The 18,692-nt window shown below is 36.7% G+C and overlaps 2 protein-coding genes across 3 annotated transcripts in view; one reads left to right on the top strand and one right to left on the bottom strand.

The window, feature by feature from the left end:
* The first annotated feature begins 2,951 nt into the window (after nt 1-2,951).
* Nucleotides 2,952-15,435, top strand: LOC128211919 (SH3 domain-binding protein 2-like). Its single transcript, XM_052917055.1, has 12 exons — nt 2,952-3,240; nt 6,252-6,344; nt 6,459-6,561; nt 7,294-7,426; nt 8,294-8,355; nt 8,914-9,035; nt 11,402-11,440; nt 11,749-11,879; nt 12,098-12,156; nt 12,991-13,054; nt 13,383-13,436; nt 13,669-15,435. Exons 1-12 carry the CDS (start codon nt 3,192-3,194, stop codon nt 13,813-13,815), a joined length of 1,056 nt encoding a protein of 351 aa, XP_052773015.1. The 5' UTR covers nt 2,952-3,191; the 3' UTR covers nt 13,816-15,435.
* A 123-nt stretch (nt 15,436-15,558) lies between these two features.
* LOC128211918 (uncharacterized) overlaps nt 15,559-18,692 on the bottom strand; it is a 43,444-nt gene continuing 40,310 nt past the window's right edge. For both annotated transcript variants that reach the window (XM_052917053.1, XM_052917054.1), the window contains 2 exons: nt 18,436-18,522; nt 15,559-18,083 (listed from right to left, as the gene is read on the bottom strand). In XM_052917053.1, coding sequence (XP_052773013.1) covers nt 17,898-18,083; nt 18,436-18,522 — 273 coding nt within the window. In that variant the 3' untranslated portion in view covers nt 15,559-17,897. The remainder of the gene's footprint in view (nt 18,084-18,435; nt 18,523-18,692) is intronic.

The raw sequence follows: 18,692 nt of genomic DNA, 5'->3' as shown, positions 1-18,692 counted from the left end.
TAGTAAATCTTTTAGCACTCACCAATCATTTAATATGTTTGCGTATCCATCTACTAAATACACGGTTACAATCTTGTTATCAGTAATTAATATTTCCCATAAATGCATTATATAATTTGTAAGAGGTTAAAAGGTTTATGACTCAAAATTTATGTTTGTTATACACGAGTATGTATTGATTTTGAATAACAGTGTCACTTTAAGTTTTGGTCCTTCAAACGACGTTTGCAATGTGAAAGGCCCTTAATCAGATACTTTATTATTTTTTAATGACAAATCATTTCAGCAATGTTTGTCTCGACGTCCTATTGAACTACAAATGTATATACTTTGTCAACAGCGTACTAGTCTAACAGACTGACAACTCCATATTTTGAAAATCCAGTCTACGGAAAAGTTTGTGCTTGTTTATTTTGACAAATATCTGCTCATTCTGCTGTCATTAAAAACAGTGACCACCAAAACAGCATAGACACGCCATTTAACACCTGTCCTGCAGAGCCATGATTACAAAAAGTCTCAATTTCAGACTCAAGTGGTAAAACTGCAAATCTTCACATCATTGTAACTTTCCTTCTAGGTGAGTATTCATGATGAAATATCCGGAATTCCATTGCTTTTTGAAACTGTACACTTATTTACATTTTTTTTTTTTTTGGTAAAATCAAACGGATTAAAGATGCTTCTTTGTAATCTTATGAAAGTTCTTCTCTGAGTCTGAGTCTAGACTTGGACTTGAGACTGTTCGTAATCATGGACCAAGGTTCCATATCTAAATACAGGCTTAAGTCAAATCTTAATCTTGATCTGAATTCCATTTTACCATTTAAGAGCCTGACATGATTCGAAATTTTGTATAATTATACTCTTTTAAAACTCGCATTTTCGCATATAATATATGTTGCTAAGACCTGTTTCTAATATTCCAAAGAAAAATAATTCTAGAAAAAAATGTACTAGAGTAATTTGTTCAAAAACGAGTTGTACTCGATTATATTTTTGGCTGTTAAATATTTATTATTTGAAATATTGACCAAAGTTTTTGATCAACATGTGTATTCTATGAGAGGCTTTCGAAATGAGTAAAATAATATAAAATTTGAATCATTTTATGCTGTTATACGGTAAAATGAGTTTAGTATTTCGTTATATTGGGACCTGCTGACCATCGTAGTTGTAAATTAGAAGAAAACCGGGCGTCTTCGATATGCTGTATATCATGACAGCATGTTTTGATTCGTAAATGATAAATATGAGCCGGATTCTAGCGCACAACTATTCCCGATGAAAGAATTACAAAAGTTATATATCCCGAGATGAGACCTTAAATACTGACCTGATTAAGTGTTTCCTGATCAAACATGTCACTAACGTCGGTACCCAGATTGGCGTCCGACTTTTCGCCGAATACACCGTTATAAAGGGTCCCACAGCCATCAACTTGTTTGGAAGTGCCGCATGAGCCGGGTGTGGATACAGTGTAATTTTTACGAGATACAGACGTGCGATTTTCATACTCTGTCTGGCTGTCTATTGGTCGTACATCAGTATGGACATCGCTGCTCGCATGAAGACTATCTTTCGGACATCCGACTCCCGTTTCCGACGTGTTCATCAAAAGTTTTTCATTTTCATGTGCACCCATAACACTTTCGCTGCCTTTATCCATGTCGCGACTAAGTTCCTTATTTAACGTTGAACCCACTTGTTGGTCGCACTTTGCAAGGAAGAGCTTAACTCGCAGGAAAGCGATCACTAGCCGGTACACCGTCTGGCTATCTAACTTCCGGTGGAGGGACGGACGGTCGATGGGCAGCAGATCTTCCAGCGCCTTCACTTCCGTCCGTAACTTGTCTCGGTAGCGTTTCGACTTGAAACTGGAGAGGAAAATATCGTGTTATTTTAAATTTTAATATTATCATTTATTCATATAATCATTACGCTGCTGGTGATGACGATGATGGTGTTGTTGTTGTTGAGGTTTCATTGCAAATCACACTGTTGAAAATAGCCAAATCATTGGAAAATGTCTTTAAATCCAACGTCACACTTTCAACAAAACATGTTACCATGACAGCTTACCTTGGGTCTCCTCTAGAAGTGTTTTTCTCCTGACTCGGGTTTGTTTTTAGGCTGTCACATTTAACTTCCATACTTTCAGCTTTTTTTAATATTATTAGTTGTAAACCGACTCTTGCTATTCGCATTGACGAATGAAAGCGAATACCATCTCCGAGAGATATTAAACAAAGGCAAAAGTCGTATTTGGTGAGAGCTAATTGAAATGTTTATTCAGATATTAGTTGCGTCAGGTAAGCCCATTAAATACGTTTAAACAAGGACCCTCGTAGCAGATATCGTCTGTCGATTGTCAATCACTAAGATTAGCACCTTGGGATTTAGGCAGATACCCGGAATGTCCATGTTTGGGTACATTTCTCATATAATACAAGAAAAGATAAATATGTATACAGTGAGTCATGTATACAGTCTTGATAATTACTTTTTATAAAGAAAAAAAAAGACTGGACTGTTTGGTATCAGTGAAAGTTTGGTCGGTAATATTGTCATTTGACCTTTACAAATACAAATACAAATACATTTGTATAGCGCAAAAAGTATTGTTCAATATTCGATTGCGCTTCACACAGTTTACCGCATGTTTTCAATAATGTATTTATGCCAACTCAAAATCCAACACTTTCATAAGTTAATAATAAAAAACCCTAACGATTCACCTTAAACGGAAGTTAATAGTATCGCCTATCCCGACGTCCGAAACAATATCAGTGTGATCGAGGCACCGATTGAATTATAACGAAGGGTTAACCCCCGAAAGTGCCAAATTAAGTGACTTTAAATATAGAATATATAGAAGGTATATTTTAACCCCACGATAATGATAAGCAGTATACAGTATCCCGCGTCATGACTGTATACCTAACGAAAGCTCCCGTTGATCATTGGCATGCCTTTGTTTGCTTATAAAGTAGAACTGTGATATTAATAGCAGATCTTAAAATGAAACCAGGAAGTCAGAACTATACTGATTTGACTATGCGGTAATCAAGAACTTTTATTACAGGATAACTTACTAGGGGATATTTTGCAGACAAACTTGTAAATTGCATATAGGAACAGACCATGCTGGATTACTACTAGTGTTGGATTACCTGTGTGTATATGCCATAATGTCAACAAGAGGTAGCCAAATACTCACCAACCCGCACGTGACCATAGGTAGGAAATGTTTTATTGTTCTTTAATTATAATTACATTTTCTGGTATGTAATAATAAATGCTATTAGAGGTAGCACCCACAGATATAAGCCTTTATTGTGTAACTGATTTGTGCGAAAAAGAAAAAAAAAACTAACATAAAAACACACAAAACAGCCCCGCTCATTTTTCTTTATAAAAAATGACCCCTTTTCTGTAAATAATTGGCTACCCGTATAAAATAATGACTCCTCACGATCGTGTCTATAAAAAAGTGCCCTCACCCCCTTTACACACACTCACGCACCAAACATAACCGACCTATCGATCGGGAAGTTGTTTTTCTATGATGTGTGTCGAAAGACTACGAAGATATTTTACCCCCCCCCGCCCCCCTTTGCACCACGGCCCCGATCATTATTGTTTAGAACTGATACCCCCACCCCCCCCCCCCCCCACCCCCGTGGATCACAATACATGTATATCGACTGGGTTATTAGAATGGTGTGTGTCTTTCGTCAAACTAGGGATCCGGGCGAATAACTTTAGTAACTTTCATCATATGGACACCAAACTTGGTGTATAGTAAAACATGTGGAGCGCTCGTTTGTGGGTGCATTCGGGTCCGTTCTGTCAAAGGTCAAGGTCACCGTTACTATATATAGAAATTTCGTCTCCGGCGAAGGTTTTTACTAAGTGAAACCTGGTTATTAAAATGACCAAACTTGGTATATAGGAACAATTTATAGTAACCTTTCGTAGGATTGCGTTTTGGGCCCATAGTGTCAAGGTTACTGTTATTTGAAATAGACAATTGGTTGAAACTGAATAACTTAGGGGTTGACACATTGTGATCAAACTAGGAATTGTAATGGAGGACTTTCATGGGACTGTTGTGCGGCTCGAACGGTCAAGGTCACTGCTACTAAAAAAAATAGGAAAAAAATCATTTGAAATTCCCCCCCCCCCAGCGTCATAATGATGATACCACTCCTCTACATGATCTAAAATTACTCCGGGAAAGTTTTTATGGGAACGAAATTCTTTGTAGCGATTCAATTTTTACTTCGCGTAGAGGAGTCGTAATAGTATGACCTGGTAGTCGATATTATTATGATACGTGAATAACTTTCTAACGAATTATGGCCGGAGAGTCGTAATTCTATGAGGGTCGAGATACTTCTTTACACCCGGCACAACTTTCTGTGTTTTTATCATTCAAGTCAAATGAGTTAAACATGAAAATGCATTGAAATTATAAAAAATCGCATCAAACTATAATGTACGCATTACAAAGTACAAAGTCGATGGTGTAATATATCCTTGATGCAAAGTTTTTTGATACTCGATACTGCATCATTTATAAATACATTTCAAATCATTCATTACATGGTATGTTAAATGATCTTCCGTTACGTTGAGTCTGTAACAGTTCGTAATTACGTTAGCATATAAATAATGTATTGAAATCACTTCCGTGTTTTTATCATCTGCTATTGAACACTGTACACAATAATCAAAAGAAAAGGCTTTCAAAATTTAAACATGAACACTTTCGCTTCAGCTTTCACTGTTACACAGGACCGTATGGGGTTTATTGTCCCAGGTGCATGTATCTGCTTTCAATAACCAGTATGCCCGTTGTCACAGATGTTTGGTTCTATTATTTGACTAGTCCGTCTAGAATGGCAATTGTCAGATACTTAACTAAATTCGTTTGTCCGTTATCACAGATTTATTTTTCTCTTATTTTACTTATCTACCTTCACACTATCATATGCCCTTTTTCACATATTCACATTTCGTATGCCATTTGTCACAATTTCCCCTTTCTACCTTCACTGATCCGTATGTCTTTTGTCACCTATCAACCTTCACTGATCCGTATGTCTTTTGTCACAGATTTACCTATCTACCTTCACTGATCTGTATGCCCGTTGCCACAGATTAACCTATCAACCTTCACTGATCCGTATGTCTTTTGTCGCAGATTCACCTATCAAACGTCACAGATCTTTATGCCCGTTGCCACATATTTACCAATCTACCTTCACTGATCCGTATGTTTTTTTTATCACAGATTAACCTATCAACCTTCACTGATCCGTATGTCTTTTGTCACAGATTTACCTATCTACCTTCTCTGATCCGTATGTCTTTTGTCACAGATCCACCAATCAACATTCATAGATACGTATGTCTTTTGTCACAGATTTACCTATCAACCTTCATAGATACGTATACTCTTTGTCACATATTCACCTATCTACTTTCACAGATCCGTATGTCATTTGTCACAAATTCATATATCTACCTTTACTGATGCATATATGTCTTTTCTCACAGATCCACCTATCAACATTTATTGATCCGTATGTCTTTTTTCACATATTCCCTTATCTACCTTCACTGATCCGTATGTACTTTGTCACAGAACCCTTTCTTCCTTCACAGATCAATATGTCTATTGTCACGGATTCATCTATCTACCTTCATAGATCCGTATGTCTATTGTCACAGATTTATCTATATACCTTCACTGATCCGACAGATACCTGCATCTACATTCTTAATTCATATGGCTGCTGTCACATATTTATGCATCTGCCTTCACTGATCCATGTGTTCGCTGTCACATATTTATGTTTCGACCTTCACTTGTCCATATGTTAGCTGTCACATGGTCATGTATCTGCCTTTACTGGTCCGTACGCCCCTTTCTCCAATTTTACACATTTTACATCTCATTCGTCGGTATAAAAGTCCGCTGATACATATTCGTGTATCTTAATTCACTGATCCGTGTAATCGCTGTCACATATTCATGTTTCTGACTTCACTGGTCCATATGCATCCATTGTAACATATCAATGTATCTGCTTTCACGGACCCTGTTTCTGTTGTGAAAGGCTCATGTAACTGACCGTACGTCCTACCTGTACTTATTTGCGTGGCTCCCCCTTTGCCATGCCGATGTCCTCTTTCATCTCGAGCTGTCTTGAGTGAACAAATGCACTGGTGTGTTTTTGCAGGAGCCCAAGAGCTGCCAGTTGTCGAAGATTGCGCCAGGTCAGGCTTCCTCCGGAAACAAGGACGGATTGAGCGGACAATCAAGTTTCTGAAATGTAGGTTTCCGAGTTTAACATGTAAATTATGTAGAACATTTCTTTTCTTTTCGGATATGTTTTGCAAGTTCACAATACATGAATAAGTCCATATGATAAGTGACCGTGTTTCAGGGCGTCAGCGGTACGTGGTCCTATCCAAGGGATGTTTGTACATCTACAATGACGAGTATGCCACCGCTCCGATGTCCTCTGCGTTCCTCGGAAATTATATCAAGTTCGTGTTCCACCTTTTACACTACCCTAAAAATATATGAAAAATAGCAAATATGGGGCGATGTAAAGAGGGGCAACACCGTTGGTCCGTCGTATGCATTGACTGAAAATTTTATGAAGCAAGTTGTAACTGGTTACCTTGAACGTATGACCGAAGCGGAAATGCCACAATTCACATCCTACGAAGACAATGCGTCCCAGATATTGTTAACGTTAACAGCGCTGTTAACCCCTTCGTTGTAAACTTTCAAATCTTTACCAATGAATTTTAATAATTCACATGTATTTGCATCTCAGCTGTACTCGTTTCCTTTTAAACTTATTAGAACATCCTGAAATATTAATACTACTTTAAGGATTAATAACGATGTCGTTAATCACGTAATTAACCGTAAAGCTGAGTTCATTGGATCTTCTAGGCGGTATCTATATTAGTTGTCAATCGGAACTCCTCGGCTAGTATCAAGATATGGCAATCGGAACTCCTCGGCTAGTATCAAGATATGGCTATCTCGAAGCTTGCCGGAGATGGCCGAGTTGTTACGATTGTATTAGTTGTATGATAGTGTCAAGTGTCTGCGTCGGTAGGTTCTGGGTCGAATTCATTAGATCTTCTAGGCGGTACTGCCTCGTGGTCTATATGATTATATGTCAGACGCGTGCGGCAGCAGGACGCAGTGGTTCTTTCTGATGGTTCTACCTCATGTCCTATATGATTGTATGATATTGTCAGATGTGTGCGACAGCGGGTTCCGGGCCGGATGCAGTGGATCTTCCAACTGGTTCCCGCCACCCAGGCAACCCTAGGGACATCGGGCACTAGCCACAGCCTCATGTTCTGCAGCGCCACGGAGGAAGAGAGGAAGGTTATATATTGACTTTAAAATTGAAAGTATTTATACCACCCATCCATACACACAATGGTTTGATACCATGTTTGATGAGAGATGAGCGTTTTAGGTGTGCATTCATTACAGTCTCGAGTTACATGTATTTTGGGTCTCAATCAAATCGTATGGTTCTTATATAAGAATGCATTTTATTAATGGGTCAGGGTGTATAAAGATATGATGTTAATCGCATTTCAAGATTACCATGAATATACCCCCACTGTATATCGCACACATATCCTCCATGCACTGTGTTCATATAGCGGGCTTTAAGCTACATCACGGATATAGGTCCGTGGACATGTGGGAACCCGTTTCCAATGAACACAGGAAGTCCCGGGGATCGATCGTTGTGCAGCCTTTTTGTGCTGCATGTATTGTTATGCATCATAATTATGAAGTACATCATATTGATAATAATTGTTCTTGAATATCTATACTAACTTCCTGATAATTACTTTTTAAAGCGCACAAGAAAGGTTGATGTCAAAATATAGAAATAATAAAAAACATTATTATGTTTGACTTTTATGATCAAAACAAAAAAGCGAATGATTTGTATACAGATAAAAAATATTAGCTTTTATAAGTGTTTTTTTTTTAATAATAACTTCGCGACTACAAACTCCCCTGTTAAAAATCGCCTTAGTATCCCTTATAGTTTTATCTTTACACATGTTTTTTGTTTTGTTTTGATCATTAAAGTCAAATGAGTTAAACATGATAATACAGTAACGTTGTTGTTGTTGTTGTTGTTGTTGTTGTTTCTTTTTGCATCGACCTATTTTGTGCGTCATTAAAGCTTTATAACGAAGTAGATTTTATCTGTTGCCTTTTATTCAGGAATGGATGAGTGCGATTAAGAACGAGCTGATGCTAGCACACAAGTTTACCGAAGAGCAAATGTAAGTTGTGCCTACAGTAACAATCTATTGACAATACTGAAGTAAAACTAGCGACTAAGCCAGTCATAATTAGGTTTTGACATTCAACTTTAATCGTTGAAGGCATTCTTAGCGCATCCTGCGTTCGCATACAAAATGAAACAGGTCGAATTTCCAATGGAGTCCAAATACAAGTATATAGCTATAGTATTACATGACTTTGTATACCCTAGCCTAGCCATGCAAAGGGATGTTGAAAAACAAAACATGTTGAGGCTCTGTCGGATTCATTTTAAATCTAAAGTCTCACAAAAAAACATGAAGATATACAACGCATGTTCGTGTATACATATGTATTACATTATAATGAAAACGTTAATCACTATTGCAAACCGAGTATATCCTCAAAATCCCTTCTTTCAAAATATTGCTCGATCGAAAAATATGTTTACCCGGAGATGTGAGTGGTTGCGGACAGGCTCCGGACTTCCGGGCTTCCGGACTTCCGGGCTCCCGACTCCGGGTGGCATAGCTAGCTTGCCCATATTATTAATGGGTGTTGTGTGCTATTAATTTCAGAGCGCAGCACAAGCTGGGCTGTTCGGACGAGGAGTATATATACCTGGAGAAGTCAGTAGTGGCGGAACGGCCACGGGCTCTTCATCCCGCGCGCAACGTGCCCCTCCCACGGGAAGAAGAGGGTAAACACCAACTGATTTTTGTTCTAATAAGTGATTCTAATCAAGGGTGCGTGTTGTTGTTGTTGTTTTATTTATTGTTGTTGTTGTTTTTTAGCTCACCTGAGCACAAAGTGCTCAATGTGAGCTATTGTGATCGGTCTATGTCCGGCGTCTGTCGTCCGTCGTCCGTCGTCGCGGCGTCAACAATTGGTTATAATCATCTTCTTCTCCTTAACCCCTTGGACAATTTTAATGAAACTTCTTCATAGGAATGATCCTTGGTTGGTGCTTTTTCAAAATTGTTCAAAGAAATGAATTCCATGCAGAACTCTGGTTGCCATGGCAACCTAAAGGAAAAGAGTCAATAACTGGTTATAATCATCATCTTCTCCTAAACCCCTTGGACAATTTTAATGAAACTTCATAGGAATGATCCGTGGTTTGTGCTTTTTCAAAATTGTTCAAAGAAATTAATTCCATGCAGAATCCTGGTTGCCATGGCAACCTAAAGGAAAAGTGTCTACAATTGTGTATTATCATCATCTTCTCCTAAACCGCTTGGACAATATTAATGAAACTTCATTGGAGTGATCCTTGGTTGGTGTTTTTTCAAAATTGTTCAAAGAAATGAATTCCATGCAGAACACTTATTGCCATGGCAACCTATTACAAAAATTACAAATTTTTTTTGGCAAATACTGTTAGGCCTAGTGCTTAAATATTTGGTGTGTAACATTGTCTATTGGTTATCTACCAAGTTTATTAAAATTATGCCCCTGGATAAAAATTGGCCTTACCCAGTTGGTTACGAGTTCATTATAAATATATTTTGTTAAAATTTGATAGTAATGTAAAGTTTACTCTTGAAAAAATGGCAGCAAGTCTTGCTATATGGTCTCCCTTTTTAATGGAGATTCCACTACTTTCTATTTTTAGTAACAAGGGAAAATATTTTAAATTTTAATAAGTCTTCAACATAGTCACTTCTGAGGTAATTATTGTTCTTTTTTAGGTTCATAGATTAAAATAATTATTATACACTTTATTCTTTAGAAGAAATTTCATTTTTACTTAATGATAAATTTAATAATCAGACTTTTCCATTGAACTTCATGTATATTATTGTAAAATTCATGTAGATTAAACTAAGCTACAATCTTATCTTCTGTGTGGATAGTGAATAAGCCTTATACATACAAATTTGATTACTAATATTTGAAGGATGATTATGTTGTCCTACATGGAAGTACCATAATTGTCTGTGATTGTGTTCTGCTCATTGACTATTAGAGCTTAAGGCACATTATGGATTTTATTGGATGGTGCACTGTTTGTTGTTTGTGTATCTATACTAAAAGTTCTTTCAGTGTGCAAGCAATTAAACATAGTTTTGTCAGTGTGCAGGCAATTGAACGAAGTCCTGTCAGTTGTTTGTGTATCTATACTAAAAGTTATTTCATTGTGCAAGCAATTTAACATAGTTTTGTCAGTGTGCAGGCAATTGAACGAAGTCCTGTCAGTTGTTTGTGTATCTATACTAAAAGTTCTTTCATTGTGCAAGCAATTTAACATAGTTTTGTCAGTGTGCAGGCAATTGAATGAAGTCCTGTCAGTGTGCAGGCAATTGAACAAAGTCTTGTCAGTGTGCAGGCAACTGAAAACAGTCCTGTCAGTGTGCAGGTATCTGTACCAAGTGCTGTCAGTGTGCAGTCAATTATAAAGTCCTGTCAGTGTGCATGCAACTGAACAAAGTCCTGTCAGTGTGCATGTATGAGAATCAAATTCTGTCAGTGTGCAGTCAATCATCAAGTCCTGTCAGTGTGCAGGCAACTGAACAAAATCCTGTCAGTGTGCAGTCAATTGACAAGTCCTGTCAGTGTGCAGGAAACTGTGACAAGTCCTGTCCGTGTGCAGGCAACTGTGACAAGTCCTATCAGTGATTATCCAGGCAGCATGTTTGACCAGTATGTTTTTCAATATTCATTGAGAACAAATATCAAGCTATATTGATTACAAAGGTTAAACTCTTTTACTCAGGTGAGCGATTTAGGGCTAACATGGCCCTCTTGTTTGTTTTGTAGTCGCCCCTAGGGTCCAATTTGTGCTCAATGGGATATTCATGTATTTTATATTTTTGTTTATTGGCCGATTGGCTTACTATTGAATCCTAAGACCGCTTAATGTGGGATTATTGTGAGTGAATAATTACAATTGTAAGCGAGGAATACATTAACATTATACATACAAATAAAACGCATTTATTATAAGTATATACTTTTAACAAATTGCGATAAGTTTACCATTGGCAATCATATTTGTACTTTAAAACGGCAATATCAAATACTAATAAAGCATGGTTTGTTTTTTTCCAACATGCAAACTGGCAGAAGATTACCACGAAATCGCCAATGAACAAATGCTGCCAGGTATTTCAAGATCATTCTTTTAATCATCATCATCATCATCATCATCATCATCATCATCGTCGTCGTCGTCGTCGTCGTCGTCGTCGTCGTCGTCGTCGTCATCATTATCATCATCATCATCATCATCATTTCCTTACTGTGTAATATGTGCTTAACTTACCTAGCTTAGGCTTAGTGATTGAATGTTTTGAATGCTGTTTTTTTTTTAATTGTGTGTTATCGAACTGATCCTATCATGACCACATTGGCTTTTTGACAGTGTAAATTTGAAACAACATGTAATTATTATTCGTTACTGCCAACTCCAGACAATCAAATACAGCCCAGTAAGAGGAATAAGCCGACATTTCCTGCACCACAGCCAGGAGCCCAAGATAAGGGCTTTGTGAGACAAACAAGCTCACCCGCCACTTCTCCACTGCCCAGCCCGACAAGTCCGGTACATAGTTTGCTGGCAGATACGAGTGTTTTATTTATAATTACGTGGTGCTTTCTTGAATTTAAACGGCATTTATTAAAGTAAAATTTCAACAAAATTAAATTGTTCGTTTTAATCATTGTTCTAGCTGTTAATAAACTAGACTCACATTTTTTTGTAATTTTTTAAAACATTTTTCAAGTAAAGAGATTCAGCCTGATTTAGCATTTTATTTGCAGTCCGCGGTATCAAAAACGTCGTATGAATATGAGGGAAGTGACAGGAACCACATTGAAAGGTAGGCTATGCATGGTATTTTAAAAAAAAAATGAGGAAATTTAATGATTATTAAGGGAGGGAACTCTTTCTCAATGCCGAATGTTGAATTGTCCGCCCTTATTTTGACGCCTTTCTCACTTGTTATTTAGTTTTAATCCGGTTCGGACGTGTGTTTTTATTTTGCATTTGTCTTTGTTGTCCTTCCTGAGCGCAATAGTTACTTATATTTGAATAAATTGAGCTTCCTCATTAAACTTTATCTTTCATGCTATATAGGTATACCTGCAACTCCCCAGAATATACTATTTTCATTGGTTTATCTCTAATTGAAGACTTGGTTGACCAATTAACCATGCATGAACAATATATGTGTGCATGAAGTTGAGAGTATCGGAGGAATTGTGGAACCTCTGACACCGATACTGCCAGATCAGAGCTATGGACGTGGGTTGTCAACCACCGTTTATATTATAATAATAAGAAGTCAAATCAAAGTACTTAAACGCAGGGTTGTTAAGAGAGTGAGAGTAGTCTAGTAGTATACATGTAACCCAAGAGGTTTGGGGCTCGATCCCAACCAGGGGAACCTTTTCATGGCAGTACTGTTTTCTACCAAGGGAACGGATTCGACCATGACTCTATAAGCTTTCAGCTTTCGTCACAATCGAGCTAAGAGAAATTAGTATTATATGTATAAACTAAAATCAGATGGAACGGTCAAAGAGACAAAACATTACAGTTTAAAACATTGGACAACCAGCTTAGGGCGAATGTACTTCAGGGTATTACCAACTATAAACGTCGATGGGCGTGTGGTGACATTCAAGCCAGCACAATTATATTCACATTGCAGGCTGCTGGTGGCGCTTCCCCGGGGCACGTATCTGGTCAGAAAGTCCAGACAGGACAATAAAGAGGTATATACACATGTATAACAGGACGTTATATTCATCCAAGTGTAACACTGATTTTATTCAGCTTGTCTTATTAAGTGTTGTTTCCACCGGTGGCATGCAGAAAATCTTTGGCCATGATTCAGAAACTGTTCACGATATTCACATAAATATAAGAACACGTTGTCAGTGCGGTCACTACTCAAAGTTTTCATATGTTATGTAGCAAGACCATTAGGTGTCCAACCAAGAAAAACAGACGAGCGTCTACATCCATGTGAATTGCTACTGTCTGTGATACACATATATCAATGTTTTATTAAAGAATTCAATGGTTTTTTATATGTTGCAGGTTTTGTCCGTGAACATAGACAATTCTCTGAAGGAGTTCAAGATATATGATAAGGTAACGTTCACCATGTACAGGGTATACATAATGTACATGTATACATTTAGTTGACCTACGGACTTACTTATTTAGCTTTATGTTCTTTTCATTAAATGTCATGCTTTGGATCTTTAAATGCTTTCCTAATAAAGGTTATCAGGCTTGTGTTCGAGTTTTTCATATACCATATGTGATTGGTGAAAATATCACATGACCTTCACTATTTGACCTTTGTTGACCTCTGTTCCAGGACGGTCAGGTGACCGTGGATCAGACGACACTGTTCCCAACTCTGGAAAAACTACTGGAATATTACACCCAAAACAACTTACCGAAACACACCAGCTCGCTTACGAAACCTTATAGAGAATCGGCGGACTATATAAACGGCATGTAGAAAACTGTAAGCGGATGGTGGGAAGCTGCAGCCGAGAACTTCACTCACCATAGCCCATCAACATATCCTGTCTTTTGCCGCTCCCTATAGAGAATCACTCTTAGCAGTATGCAGTGTAAAGGATAGTTGACCATAAACACTACACTCACCCCAATCTGCTGATATACCACACAAAGTTAACTAGCACACGTGTACTTGAATACACACCTGTACAGTAACTCTGTTGAAAGCCTCTTCTTCGTACTAAACGACTTCTAAAATTGTTTTTTGGGGGGCGGGGAGGGGGGCGGGGGATGTGTAGGGCATTCAGACAGATTGCAAAACTGAATACCAAAATATGTGGATATCGCTGATTCGGAGGGTGACGATATCTCAACTCTGCCACGCAGATAATGGATTAGTTGCTGGACTATAGCTAGTTACTTAAATAGTTGCTGAATTAGTTACTTAAACAGTTGCTTGCTGGAATGGTTCTTAACATTTCCTTCTTCATTATTACATGAACACATTGTGCCTACATATTTATTATTCTAAATATTCCAGTAATTCACCTACATGGGAAAGGGTTGGGTGGGTTGTGAGGGGGTAACATATAGAAACAAACTCTGACTCTGTCAAATTTCTGTGTGCATATTCCGAGGATCATTAAACTATACGGTAGTGACAGCGTTCATATGAGTGATACATGTACATGTATGTGTTAAAAAATGGCTACAAGAGATTACAGTTATTAGGTTATAAAAGTGTTCACTAACTGTTGATCATATCCATTAACTTTATGTATTTTATGTGGTTATTTCATATGGTTGTTTTATAGGGTTGTGATTTTATAGTCTTACTCTGGGACCTACTTCCAGTCTCACTTGAAGCTGCGCTCTCACAGATATACCGTTTTTACAACTTTCTTTTTATTTTTTGTCTTGGAAAGAGCAAATTTTTACGTAAATATCTGCAAACCAATGATAAAAGATTGCTGACAAAGGATGAGATTGCAGATGGTCATATTTCCATTCGAAAATTAATGTTTTATAGCTTAAACAGTTACTAATGGTTTAAGAAAAATGCTTAAAAACATTAATTTTTGAACTTAAATATAAAAATCTGCGATCTAATTTTTTGTCAGCAGTCTTATATAACTGGTGTCCATATAATTTAGCAAAAATTGGCTCGTTCCAAGACAAAAAATAAAAAAGTTGTTAAACCGTTCAAACTGTGAGAGTGCAGCTTTAAAAAGTGCCTTCCAAAGTGGGATTACTCTTTTTATGTAATGAAATGATACTTTGGTTCACCCCAGATTTTTCTGTCATGTTGAATTTTTTATTGTGTATTACAAAAGTATGTTTAAAAGCATGCATGCATTGAACCCGCTACGCTGTCTTAAAACTACATTGTAGCCTGCATACTTTGTCTAGTAAACAGTGTACTTCAATAACCTGACAACTGACAATGACAACTGAACGCAATATTTTTATAAAAAATAAAATTATTCATTTATCACATATGTTAATAACAGTGATTATAAAACAAATGTTAACAAGTTCTATATAATGTGTGACATTCGATATGCTTCATTGTGTAACAAATGACATTCTAAAAAGTGAAATAAATGTACTAAAATGCCATTCTAATACCATTTACTGCAGAGGGAAATGAATGTAGTAAAATGTCATTATAAAACCATTAACTGCAGAGCGAAATATATGTGCATGAACATTGCCAGTTTGTGTCATCAACTTTTATAACACAACAGATATTAGGACTGAATTATATATCATCCAAGTGTATGAACTTGTTTTTTACTTCATACAATGACAAGTTCACAGACATAATAAAATAAACTTGTGATACAGATTGTCAATCCAATTGCAAAAAAAATAAATGGGAAGCCTTTAAAAGGAATTACACTTAACACTTTCATTTGTATGGAAACATGACCTGTGTGACATTTTTTTACAATTGATAAATGTATACATGAACACACATGCTTCAAATAATAAAAAAACATTCAATATTGAACAGTCATATAGAGAGAAAAGTTCCAATTTACTATTACAAATATTTTTGAATTTTGCATAATTTTCTATTGTTCATAGTTCTATGCAACCAATCCAACTTCTGCTATGAAAAAATGGCAATAGAAATGTAAAGCATACAAACTGAAAAGCTTTAAAAAAATCACACTATTATAAATTTACAGTTGCACTGAGTTTATAGTTTGAGCTTGAATGTGATGACAGCTGTTGATATGACTCACTCTTGATTCTGTTTCCTTGGCAACAACCAGTACTGGTTTCCTGGGCAACAACCAGTACTGGTTTCCTGGGCAACAACCAGTACTGGATTCCTGGGCAACAACCAGTACTGGTTTCCTGGGCAACAACCAGTACTGGTTTCCTGGGCAACAACCAGTACTGGTTTCCTGGGCAACAACCAGTACTGGTTTCCTTGGCAACAACCAGTACTGGTTTCCTAGGCAACAACCAGTACTGGTTTCCTGGGCAACAACTGGTTTCCTGGGCAACAACCAGTACTGGTCTCCTGTTTAACAGGGATGCCAAGCAAATTTGTCAAAAAAGAGAAAATCAGTATGAAAAAGGAGTATCCCAATCACACTTTATACAAAAAATGTTTCAGTTTAAAGACAATTTAAATGTCTAAGTTTTGTGGCCGAAAAGAGGAAATTAGCTGAAAGGCGGAAATTGGCATCCCTGGTTTGATAGGCCATTATTGAGTACCCTTGGTGGGGATTTAACCAACAACCTTCTGCTGGTGAGACCAACATCTATACTACCAGACCACTCTCACCCTTGATCTACATTTGTATTTGAAACTATAAAATGCCTTTGTAGAATAAATGAAAGTGCGAACAATACATAACATAGTTTAATTAAGGCATCACATCTCTGGTTAATACAGACTGGAAACAACATGACTGTCAACATTTTCATACCTGAGTTTGAGGAATGTACATATACATGTATGTGTAAATAAATAATAACAATGTTCATGAAGAGGTAAATACTCTCTTTTAAAATAGAGCACAACATATAACATATAAGCGGTAAAGCTATCAAACATCATTACTGTCCTAAACCATTATATTGCATAAAGCTAAAAATGAATTTATTGTGGATGGGTTAAGGACAAAAATGTTCTAAATTCAACTCAGCAAAATATGCAAACAAAAAAGTTGAGATTCAAGATAATCACAGTAATTGTTACAAAATGGGTGAAAATATTAATCTATATCACAGAAAATGAAAATAAATGCTATTTCATAAATTTCACAATAAAATATATTTTTAGAAATTGAGACATTTATGACACAGCCTCTGCGTTGTATTGAGACAAAGCAGACCACAACACTTCTTTACTTTCTCCAAAAATGAATTCAGTACATTGTATGTTAAACAATTTGGCCAAATTTAGTATCACAAGCAAGCTAGCTGTGAACTAGTACAAGACAGCCAGGAATGGTGTTGCAATTTTCAAAGCCACCTAGTTATTCAGGATTGTTGATCCAAATTCTAATCAAAATTCAAAAAAGATCATTTTTATAAGCTAGCAGCTTCGATCAAATTCTTATATATTTCTATTGAAATATATGTTGTCATTTGAACCTTTTTCATGTTTTCAAGTTTTTAAGTTTTATTTATAATAAACAAGAAGGTCATAAACCCATGAGGCATAAAGTGAACAATGGTGACAAATACAAATAATATGTACTTGTGCGGTAAAATATTACCTAATAAATTTTATGAAAATGCCTATTATACTAGACTGTCACAAAATGTCTACTTGACATAATGTGAAAAGCTTTGTAAACAAATACACTCAAATTCTTCAATGTTCCTTCATTTTTAGTGTTATTTAACTCTATAAATTTGTGCATACTAGGATGTCGTAAATAATGGGATGGCAATAAAGATTTTTGAATATCATTATACAATGGACATTCAATGAAATATGCTTAAGTTAAACTACAATCCTTGTTACAGTGTCTGATTTATAATGAAAACTGAAATCCGGATTGTCATTAGGTAAGTTGTAAAATATATCAGCTCAACAATTCCCCTCTTCACTCAAGCTGTGCTGAAGATGTGTGTTAGTGAAGGTTGAAGGTCGTTGCCCTCGACAATGCGTAGGCCAAGGTCGTCCAGCCCACTAATCTCTGCCCTGTGCTGGCGATGTGCCAATAACTGCTGCCGCCACCTGGTGGCAAGGAGATACGCACTCCTTGACGCAGCTGACAGACTCTCACTGAATCCCTAGTGAAGAAATATTTGACTGATTAACATTTCCTTCAAAAAATGCTTTAACTTTCATTTTAAACAAAGACGAAAGTACTTTGAAATTAATTGTAAAAATAGATAAACAATATTTATTCAAACCATGATTAAAGACAATTTCAGGAAGATATGAATAACAATTTAATCTCGTATTGGGTAAAAATATATCCAATATAAAAAAAACTTGAAACCCGGACCACTTGAGTAAACGCAGGCACTGATACCACCATCACTTACCGTGTCATTTGTAAGGAGTTCGCTGAATTATGCAATTTCTTATGGACAAAATATCTTCTCTTTATTGATCAATCAAATGGTTGAATGTTCTTACCTTAACACAGACAGCCTCACAGGCCTGGATGGTCTGTATAATCTTCCGCATCAGGTTCTGGCCATTCTGTACCAGAGTACGGTCAGCCTGCAGGAAATAGAGTGCAAAAATTAGCCAGAGTACGGTCAGCCTGCAGGAATATAGTGCAAAAATTTACAAGGGTACAGTCTGACTGCAGAAATATAGTGCATTATACCAGAGTATGGTCAGCCTGCAGAAATATAGTGTTTAAATATACCAGGGTATGGTCAACCTGC

The sequence above is a fragment of the Mya arenaria genome, chromosome 12, assembly GCF_026914265.1.
Source record: "Mya arenaria isolate MELC-2E11 chromosome 12, ASM2691426v1".
NCBI lineage: Eukaryota > Metazoa > Mollusca > Bivalvia > Myida > Myidae > Mya > Mya arenaria.
The sequence above is the reverse complement of the archived record's forward strand: the minus strand, read 5'-3'. Positions and strand labels throughout refer to the sequence as shown.